General features: G+C 48.1%; 2 protein-coding genes across 2 annotated transcripts in view; one reads left to right on the forward strand and one right to left on the reverse strand.

Moving 5' to 3' along the window:
• Tmem231 (transmembrane protein 231) overlaps nt 1–946 on the reverse strand; it is a 23,259-nt gene extending 22,313 nt beyond the window's left edge. Inside the window, exons 1-2 of the mRNA XM_021220763.2 lie at nt 750–946; nt 482–651 (exon numbers count right to left, since the gene is read on the reverse strand). Of these exons, the coding sequence (XP_021076422.1) occupies nt 482–651; nt 750–888 (309 nt within the window). The 5' untranslated portion in view covers nt 889–946. The remainder of the gene's footprint in view (nt 1–481; nt 652–749) is intronic.
• A 7,796-nt stretch (nt 947–8,742) lies between these two features.
• Gabarapl2 (GABA type A receptor associated protein like 2) overlaps nt 8,743–10,224 on the forward strand; it is an 11,277-nt gene continuing 9,795 nt past the window's right edge. Inside the window, exons 1-2 of the mRNA XM_021220327.1 lie at nt 8,743–8,896; nt 9,206–9,261. Coding sequence (XP_021075986.1) covers nt 8,863–8,896; nt 9,206–9,261 — 90 coding nt within the window. The 5' untranslated portion in view covers nt 8,743–8,862. The remainder of the gene's footprint in view (nt 8,897–9,205; nt 9,262–10,224) is intronic.

Raw genomic sequence — 10,224 nt, forward strand, 5'->3', positions numbered from 1 at the left:
ACAAGATCTGATGCCCTCTTCTGGAGTGTCTGAAGACAGCTACAGTGTACTTCCATATAATAAATAAATAAATCTTTAAAAAAAAAATTGGAACTTCAGGAGTTATTAAAAAAAAAAAAAAAGAAAAGAAAAGAAAGTTAAGCATGCGCAGGCCAAAGGGACTTTTGTTTCCAACCCTCTTGGCTCCTTGAGATCCAGGCTGTGGGACTGAGAGTGGCTTAGTGGAAAAGTCTTCGCATGCAAGCACAAAGCCCTGGGTTTGATTGCCAGCATCCCATATACCCCAGCACGGAGTTGCATAACAAATCCCGGGCACTGGGAAGGTGGAGGCCGCAGGATCAGTGGTTGAAGGACGACTTTGGCTATATAGTTTAAGGCCAGCCTGGGATACAAGAGACTCTGCCCTCACACCCCGTCAAATGACCCAAACTGGGATCTCACCCCATCCTAATCCCCCAGTATCCGGGCAGGAACCACGCACCGACACGAGCGGGACGCGCAGATGAGTCCCCTGCAGCCGGTTGAAGGTGGGGAACGTGCTCCAGGCAAGGAAGGCTCCGGGCTCGGGCCCCAGGAGAGCCACGAGCAGCACTTGGTGCTGGAAGCGCACGTTCGGCTGTTCCTCGTAGCTGCTCCGCTTCAGCCAAAACCCTGCGGGAGACAAGGAGGGTTGGGGGAAGCCAGGTTAGGATTGCCGGCCTGGGCCCGCCGGCCGCGCCGTGTGGCCATCCAGGCCGGGGCAGGCTCACCATGGCTCCGAAAGGCCACCAGCAGCGGGGGGATGTAGGTGAGCGCGGTGGTCAACAGCAGGAAGAGCGCGGCCTTGGAGCAGAGCCCCGCGCGGTAGGCGCGCTCGACCGGGTGAGAGAAGAGATGGTACAGCGCCATGAGCGCAGGGCCGCAGCGCCAAGTCTCCACGGCAACCGACGGCGGGCAAAGGAACCAATAGTAGGCCGGCAGGCCTCTAGAAGAGGGTGGAGCTAGCGGCAGGAGGTTCCTGTGTTAGACAGCAGACGAATTTCGTGCAGTGCCTGCGCGTCTCTTCAAGAAATGCCAGTGCCTGGTAAACACCGAAATGGATGATCACAGCCAGCTACTGGATGGAACACAGGGTCCCCAATGGAGGAACTAGAGAAAGTACCCAAGTACCTGAAGGGGGCTGCAACCCTGTAGGTGGAACAACAACAGGAACTAACCAGTACCCCCTGGGTTTGTGTTTCCAGCTGCATTTGTAGCAGAAGATGACCTAATCGGCCATCAGTGGGAATAGAGGCTCCTTGGTCTTCCAAACTCCATATGACCTAGCACAAGGCAAGGCCTGGGCCAAGTAGTGGGAGTGGGTGGGTAGGAGAACAGAGGTGGGGGGAGGGGTATGGGAATCTTTCGGGATAGCATTTGAAATGTAAATAAAGAAATTAAAAAAAAAAATTAAGAAAGCAACAGTAACGATATTTCCACTCACCAAATTCTCTGTCAGTTGTACAAAATCAGATGTGCATAGATGTTGACATCTCCCCATAGGTCATCTATTAACTCACAACATAAGGATGGTTGATATAGCTTAGTTGGTAGGCTAGTCTACTATGCAGGAAGCCCTGAGCTCATCACCAGCACTTCGGTGGCCCACATCTGTAACACTAGCAACTCTTCAGGTGAAGATAGGAGGATCAGAAGTCCAAGGTCATCTTTAGCTACTTTGTGAGTCTGAGGCCAGCGGGGAGACAGGAGACTTTGTTTCAATGCAAAAACTCCAATGTGGTTCATACTGAAATCCAGTCATTCATATAACAAGGCCACGGTCCTAGAACCAGGTACTTTTGCCTTCAAAGTTAATGCTTTCACTTTGCCGCATAGCAGGAGAGATCGAAAACAGGAGACAAACCCCCTGGTTATTTAAAGGTTAGAGGGTACTTTGCTAAATGGCTCCATCAGCTGTACTTTGTTAGGTATAAACGCTGATACTGGCTTCTCCAAAGTTAGCATTAGCTGTTCACTTAGGGGAATACTGACACCAATATCTTAACATGGAAGACAGATTTTTACCTGTTTGGAAGTAGGGACTTACTATGTAGCCTGTGCTGGCCCTCAATTCTCCTTTCTCCGGGTCCTCTGCAAGAACAATCAGTGCGGGCTGGAGAGATGGCTCAGTGGTTAAGAGCTCCTGACTGCTCTTCCGAAGGTCCTGAGTTCAAATCCCAGCAACCACATGGTGGCTCACAACCACCCGTAATGAGATCTGACGCCCTCTTCTGGAGTGTCTGAAGACAGCTACAGTGTACTTGGATATAATAATAAATAAATCTTTAAAAAATAAAACACAAAACAAAACAAAAAAAGAACAATCAGTGCTCTTAACCATTGGGGTCATCAATTCCCACCAACTATATATAATAAGTCTGGAAAGGCTGTCCTCTAACCTCTACATGCCTGTTATGGTGCTCATCTGCATAATAAATAAATAAATAAATAAATAAATGTGGTGTAACATGTAAACTGGAGAGAACGACTGGCTTTCCAGAGGATCTAGGTTTGACTTCTAGCACCCACATGGCGGCTCACAGCCAACTGTAACTCCAGTCATAGGGGTCCAACAGCCTCTGTGGGTACGGCAGACACATGGTCCATAGACATACACGGAGGCAAAACACCCAAACACATAAAGTTAAAATAAAGGTGTTGGCACACAGCTTTGATCCCAGTGTTCAGGAGGCAGAGGCAGTCAGACCTCTGAGTTCCAGGCCAGCCTGGTCTATAGAGTGACTTCCAGGATAGCCAAGGCTACAAAGAAAAACCTTGTCTCAAAAAACAAATAATAACAATAACAATAGGAAATATAAATGTATTGTTTTGTTTTGTTTCTTTTTTATTTTTAAAAAGATTTTATTTATTATTATACATAAGTACACTTTAGCTGTTTTCAGACACATTAGAAGAGGGCTTCAGGTCTTATTATGGGTGTTTGTGAGCCACCATGTGGTTGCTGAGATTTGAACTCAGGACCTTCAGAAGAGCAGTCAGTGCTCTTCTTACCTGCTGAGCCATCTCTCCAACCCCCTTGTTTTGTTTCAAAACAGGGTTTCTCTGTATAGCCCTGGCTGTCCTGGAACTCACTTTGTAGACCAGGCTGGCCTCAAACTCAGAAATTTGCCTGCCTCTGCTGGGATTAAAGGTGTGTGCCACAACGCCTGACATAAATGCATTTTAAAATTAAAAAATAAAAACTGCGCTAAAATAACCATTTTGGAATGGCAGGATGTAATGTAGATTCTTTAGAGTGGTTGTTCTATGAGTAAGAAAATGTTTGCCTCCAAAGATTCAACAGAAGGAAACATACACTGTAGCTAAGTCACCAATGAGACAGGGAGGTGACTGTTACGAATTTAGAAGTATAAAATGGTTTAGCCTTAGCTGGGTGTGGTGGTGTATATCTTTATTCCCAGCACTGAGGAGGCAGAAGCTGAGGCAGAGGCAGGTGGATTCCTGTGAGTCCCAGACCAGCCCAATCTTCATTGTGTTCTCTTGTCCCTGACGTTTGCCTCAAAAGATGATAAAGTCATTTCCTTCCAACTATGTATTTCAGATGGGAGTAGGGGCTCATACCTGGAATCCTAGTGTTTAGAAGGCTGAGAAAGGAAGATCAGGTGTTTAAGGCCAAGCTTGGCTACAAAGCAAGCCTGAGGCCAGCCTGGGGTACATGAAACTAGCTCAACCATCCAAGCCAGACTGGTTCAGTAGGAGAGAACACTCATAGCATAAACAGGAGCTCAGGTAAAAAGCCAGATCAGGATGTGTGTGCCTGTAATTTCAGGATGGCTGGGGCTTTTGATGGCTACTAGCCTAGCTTCAGATGCAATAAGAAACCCTGTCTCGGGGGCTGGTGAGATGGCTCAGTGGGTAAGAGCACCCGACTGCTCTTCCGAAGGTCCAGAGTTCAAATCCCAGCAACCATATGGTGGCTCACAACCATCCATAATGAGATCTGACTACCTCTTCTGGAGTGTCTGAAGACAGCTACAGTGTACTTACATATAATAAATAAATAAATCTTTTAAAAAAAAAAAAAAAAAAAGAAACCCTGTCTCAGAGGAATACATGATGTGTGGTAGGGAGAGACACCTGATAATCCTACTATGACCATCACATGCACGCACATGGGCACATGCATCCACATACATGAATGCATAAGCCACATGCATAGGAATTCAAGGCGAGTCTTGTCTACACTGTCCTGGAATACACAAGACCTTAGTAGATAAACAAAATTAAAGAAAACATCCAAACCAGCATCATCAACAACAGTAAAAACAAACAAACAAACAAAATGAAATGGAACCCTTAGTTCTTTTTCTATCCATCACAGGAGCTCCTCTTTGGAGTGCTGGGTCAGGTTGGCACTCTTGCCTCAAGGCTGGCTAGCATTTCTTTTGCCTAGTCGCTTTCTAGTTCTTTCCCTCAGCCTCACCAGGGAAGCCTGTATTTTCTTTCCTGGCTTTGTGCCGGCCCCTGGCTGCCACAGCACAGTTATCCCTGTCTGTCTCTGTCTCCATCATCCTACGTCCATCCTGCCTGTCTTATGGGTCTGCTGTGCGCGGTTGACCTACTCCCTACTGCTCCACTCGACTCACCTCCTCCATTTGCTGCCCCCACGCAGAAGGCATCCAGTGCCTTAGAATATTTGAGAAAGCTAAATGCAATGACCAACACATGAATGCTTTAATGGAAGGATGAACTAAAAGAAAAAAAGTACCATCTGGGCAAATAAAACAGAAAGATATTGGGCTGGTGAGATGGCTCAGTGGGTAAGAGCACCTGACTGCTCTTCCGAAGGTCCAGAGTTCAAATCCCAGCAACCACATGGTGGCTCACAACTATCCTTAACAAGATCTGACCCTCTTCTGGAGTGTCTGAAGACAGCTACAGTGTACTTACATAGAGTAAATAAATAAATCTTAAAAAAAAAAATGACAGAGAGATATTGCTCGTCATCACAGCTGACGTGGGACATGCCGGTCTTTGGGTTGATGAACAGTGGGTTTCCCCCAGGAAGTGTACTTAGTTCTTACATGTTCTTAAGGGATATATGCACGTCTTGGACTAGGATAGTAACCAAACCAGCTCAGTCAGTCAACAGGTTCTCCAGGGCAGGAACAGAGGCTTAAAAAGAAAAAAAGACAATTAGATACACTGTAGCATGACTCCAGCCAGTTCGGAGGCTGATATGCCTTTATTTTTTTCCCCATTCTGCTTTTTTTTTTGTTTTTGTTTTTTTTTTGAGACAGGGTTTCTCTGTATAGCCCTGACTGTCCTGGAACTCACTTGGTAGACCAGGCTGGCCTGGAACTTAGAAATCCGCCTGCCTCTGCCTCCCGAGTGCTGGGATTAAAGGCCTGCGCGCTGCCAGGCCTGGCTTTTTTTTTTTTTTTTTTTTTACCATTTTAATTACATGCAAGTAATAAGGTCAGTTCTAGGTTAAGGAACAAGCAAGACATTAAACACAAATAGTCAGAGAACAAGCAAGGCAATAATCAATGTCCCACAATCACTGTTTCTAAGGGCTAATCAGGGTGACCAAGATAGCTGAGCCTACTTCCCTGTCCTAACCCAAAGTCATATTCATGCCTGAAGCCTACTTCTTTGTACTAGCCCCAAATCAGATTCCAGCTTGAGTTTACTTCCCTGTCCTGGCCCATAGTCAAATTCCTCCCTTTAACCCACTTCCTTGTCCTGGCTCAATGTCAGATTCCCACCAAGCTGCCCCCAAAGCTCTCCACAATAGTGACCAGCTTTGAAAAGAGAAGTGGAGGGCTGGACATGGTGGCGCTCGCCTTTAATCCCAGCACTAGGGAGGCAGAGGAAGGCAGATTTCTGAGTTCAAGGCCAGCCTGGTCTAGAGTTCCAGGACAGCCAGGGCTATATAGAGAAACCCTGTTTCAAAAAAACAAAAACAAAAACGGAAAAAAAAAAAGAAAAAAGAAAAGAGAAGTGGAGGTTTGAAATTTAATTTCTCCTTCACTCCCTTTCTGCAGTATTGGAGTTTTTAACTAGGGATTTTGTGTATAGTAGGAAAGTACTCTACAACTGAGCTAAACTTCAGCCTCTTAAACCTGGTTTTTGTTTTTGTTTTCAAGACAAGATTTGTCTGGGTAGCCCTGGCTGTCCTGGAACTCATTTCTTAGACCAGGCTGTCCTTGAGCTCAGAGAGATAGGATCTGCCTACCTCTGTCTCCTGAGAGCTGGGGTTAAAGGTGAGCCCCATCACTTGCCGGCTCACTTCTTTTCTTTAATTACAAGGGCCCCAGGGACAAAACTCAAGGGTCCTCAGTCTTGGCAGCAAATATTATTACCTGAGTCATCTCACCAGCCCATGAGAGATAGATTTAAAACAGGATGGTTTTCAACCCAATGGGTACCAGAGGATGACCTTGAATTTCCAACGCTCCTGCCTCTACCTCCTGTGTATTGATTGACTTTGCAGGTGAACAGGGCATAGAGGTACACACCTTTAACCCTAGACAGAAGCAGGGGATTTTTGAGTTCAAGGCCAGACTGGTCTACAAGGGGAGTTCCAGGATTGCCAGGGCTACCCAGACAGGGCTACAGAGAAACCCTGTCTCAATAGACAAACAAACAAACAAATAAGAGATTTCAGGTATAAACCACCAGGCTGGTTTATGTGTTTCTAGGGATTGAACCCAAGGCTTCAGGCATGAGATCTTCTCCTGGTTAAGCTAAATCTCCAGCCAGTGATTTCTTTCCCGTCTCTCTCTCTCTTACATCGGGGATTAAATCCAGGCCTGCGTGTGCTCCATCTCTGAACTACACTCCCAGGTTAACCTGATCACTTAAAAAAATGCCTGAACGAGTTGGGCAAAGGCCTTTAGTTCGGGAGCTCAGGAGGCAGAGGCAGGCGGATCTCTGAGTTCTAGGTCACCTTGCCCTACAGAGTGAGTTCCTGGACAGCCAGAGCTAAATAGAGAAGCCCTATCTTGGAAAAAAAAATGTTTGAATGCATTACAGATCTTCTTAAAAGCTCTTATTACCTGATGGTAAAAGTCACAGTTGTCAGCATGCAATTCAAAACACCCGTTTGTTCCAGATCTTTCTGACCTGTCTCTCAGCACACACCTCCTTGTTTATTTAGCCACATGGGGTCCTCTGTGTTCCTGGAGTTTCACAATTTGTGAAGTAACCCTCCACCCCACCAGTGCTTCATATTCTCGTCATCCACTCTTTTACATTTCTAAATGTCACCTGTCATTTACCTGACATTTAGTTTCTGGTCTTTTCCCAAGAGAACGCAGACTGTGGGACAGCATGGGTGTTGTCTGTTTTGCTCCGTGGATTTCTCCCAGTTTCCAGAACAGCACTCTGTTACGTCTGCAACATAACACTCAAAGGATTTTTCGTTTCACAGAAGACAAACACCTAGTTGCTCAGGCAGGCAGTCTTTAAAGTTTTTTAAATTAAAATTTTCGTTAAGATTTTCATTATCGCCCGTAGGTGGTGGCGCACGCCTTTAATCCCAGCACTTGGGAGGCAGAGGCAGGCGGATTTCTGAGTTGGAGCCAGCCTGGTCTACAGAGTGAGTTCCAGGACAGCCAGGGCTACACAGAAACCCTGTAGAATTTTTTTTTTTCCTTATCTTGCCGGCATCTGGGTGTGTATGTGTATGGAAGCTTGCCACAGTGAATGCCTTGAGGCCAGAAGATAACCTTTGTAACTAGGTTCTCCTCATCACTTGGGTCCTAGGGATTTAACCCAGTCTGACAGGCTTGGCACCAAGCGCTTTTTTACCTGCTGAGACCTGAGTCTTTCCCCTCCCCCAGTGGAAAATAACAAAATACTTTCAGAATGAAGCTATAGCCACAGCATCTATCAGGAATTCCAACTGTAGGGAATGAAGGATGACAGGGTTCAAACACTGGCTCTACAGATGCCGCAGATCATAAGCACGTGGTCAGGTGCCCGATTAACTGCATATTCATGTTCTGTGTTCACCAGTGCATAAACAGATGGTGACCCAGAGCCGACTTCCTGGATGACTCTGCTAAGGCTTGGATAAGGGTGAACCTCGAGGCTTACGCCTAGGGCAGGTGACACCCACAGCTCAGGGTGCGTGCGAGCCACTCCCACTGCCGGCTCCTTCTCCTAGGGTGTCTCCTGACCAGCTCTCCCAGGAATCCTCCCTGCCTGACAGTTTCCGATAAAGAATCTCTGTGATCGGGGATATTTCGTCGACTAAATGCGTATGTGTGGTACTTGCTCATAAATGTTTTTGAATATTTACAATATGTATTCGTGACTGGGAAGTGAGATTCGTTTAAATCAGATTTTAGGTACGACAACTCCCGATACTAGACCTCTAGGTGGTCACCAGTACTCACTGCCACACAGAGCTTGGAACAGGTTATCCCACCATGCTGAGCTCCCGCCTTGTCACCGAGCCAAAAATTAATATTCATTTCTCCCCCAAGCCCCAGGCTTCCCCTACCAGAGCCCTTTACAAGCGTTCCAAGCTATGAGCCATAACCTGCCTGTCACGCACAATCCTGAAACTCCATTCCAGTCACTAAATTCCTTAAATCTCCACTGTCTCTCAGTCTTCCCAGCCACCTACGTCAGTCTCCTGTCCCAGGAGAGCGCCTAGGTCTCCGCTTAGGCTCCGCCCCCTCACGTAATCGCAGCCCACTGATGCTCTTACCAGGCCCGCCGGAAACCCCGCCCCGGGCGGTTGCTAGGCTCCGGCAGCCGGAAGTCCCGCCTGCCGAGTAGTCGTCGCTGTCGCCACCGCCTCCGTTGTTGTTGTGGTCGCTTCGCCTAAGTCCGCGGCTCGAAGAGCCGGCTCCGTCGCTTCCCGTCGCCATGAAGTGGATGTTTAAGGAGGACCACTCGCTGGGTAAGCGCGGTCGGCCTGGCGGGGCCCCGGATCGCGGCCCCTCCCCCCCTCCCGCCGCCCTGCCGGGCCCGCTGGGTCGCCAAGGCCCCGGCCGCCTGGCGCCTCCCACGGACCCGTGTCGCCCTCCGCGGATCTCGCTGGGAGTTCCTGAGGGGATCTGCGGCGAGGGACTCCGGGGCTAGGACTCGGGGCGTACGCCCGCACGCAGGTTGCGGGCGGCGAAGGGCGGGCAGGAAGATGGGGTTCCGGCAGCGGGGGGCCCGGCTTGCCGGCAGGTGCGAATGTCAGCCCGGTTCCCTTCTTTCCCAGAACACAGATGCGTGGAATCGGCGAAGATCAGAGCGAAGTACCCCGACCGAGTTCCGGTGAGTGTGGACTCCCCGCCCCCTCACCCCGCTGTCACCCTTAGCGTCGTGGAGAGGTGTCGGGCGGGCGTGCTAGGCCGTGCAACAGTTGAGAACTTAAAAGGTCTCAAGGTGTAGTCTGGAGACCGCGGACAGCCTGTGCTTCCGCCTGCCCAAGCTTGGGACTTAAGGGGCTGGTGCTGTTCAGGGGCACCAGTGCTGAATATCCCGATCTAGGGCAGCAAGCTGCTTGCAGCCTCTAAGCTCCCTCGCCAATTATGTAAGGAACCGTGTTCTAGGACAGGGCAACAGGTCACTATCACTTTGGGGAATGATGGTGGAGGGAGACTGGCATTTGGGGTTGGATATGTATGGTAGCATCGTCTCAGGGTAGTCATCTTTAACTTTGGACCTTTAACTTCTAGTTTCTCTTTACCCTGATTCTGCTGTCCTTGTTTGACTAAGAAATCTGAAATGCTATTGTTTTGCCTCTGATCAGTAAGTGTGTTGCTTTATTTCTGCTTTCTGCCCTAGATGGGGCAATGGTTTCTGATATCACTATTGATTTTTGAAGGACATAAAGTCTTATTATTATAGTGCTTTGCTTGTAAACAGTCCCTTTGAGAAGTAGGAGGATAAATGTTAACTGTTCAGAGAGAAGCAACAGGCCAAATGAAAATGCCGGCTCTTGGGTGGCTGCAGTTGTATAGCTTTGCCCTTAGTTCATCCATTTTTTTCCAGTGTTGTGGGGGATTCGAATGCTCTAACAGTATCTATGGATTAAAAGAGGACACATGAAACCCTGGCCAGATCAATCTTTCATCTGCCTAGATAAAATGTTAGAAAGTGCCGGGCGTGGTGGCACAAGCCTTTAATCCCAGCACCCGGGAGGCAGAGGCAGGCAGATTTCTGAGTTCGAGGCCAGCCTGGTCTACAGAGTGACCAGGACAGCCAGGGCTACACAGAGAAACCCTGTCTCAAAAA

This window comes from Mus pahari, chromosome 20 (assembly GCF_900095145.1).
Source record: "Mus pahari chromosome 20, PAHARI_EIJ_v1.1, whole genome shotgun sequence".
Lineage (NCBI taxonomy): Eukaryota > Metazoa > Chordata > Mammalia > Rodentia > Muridae > Mus > Mus pahari.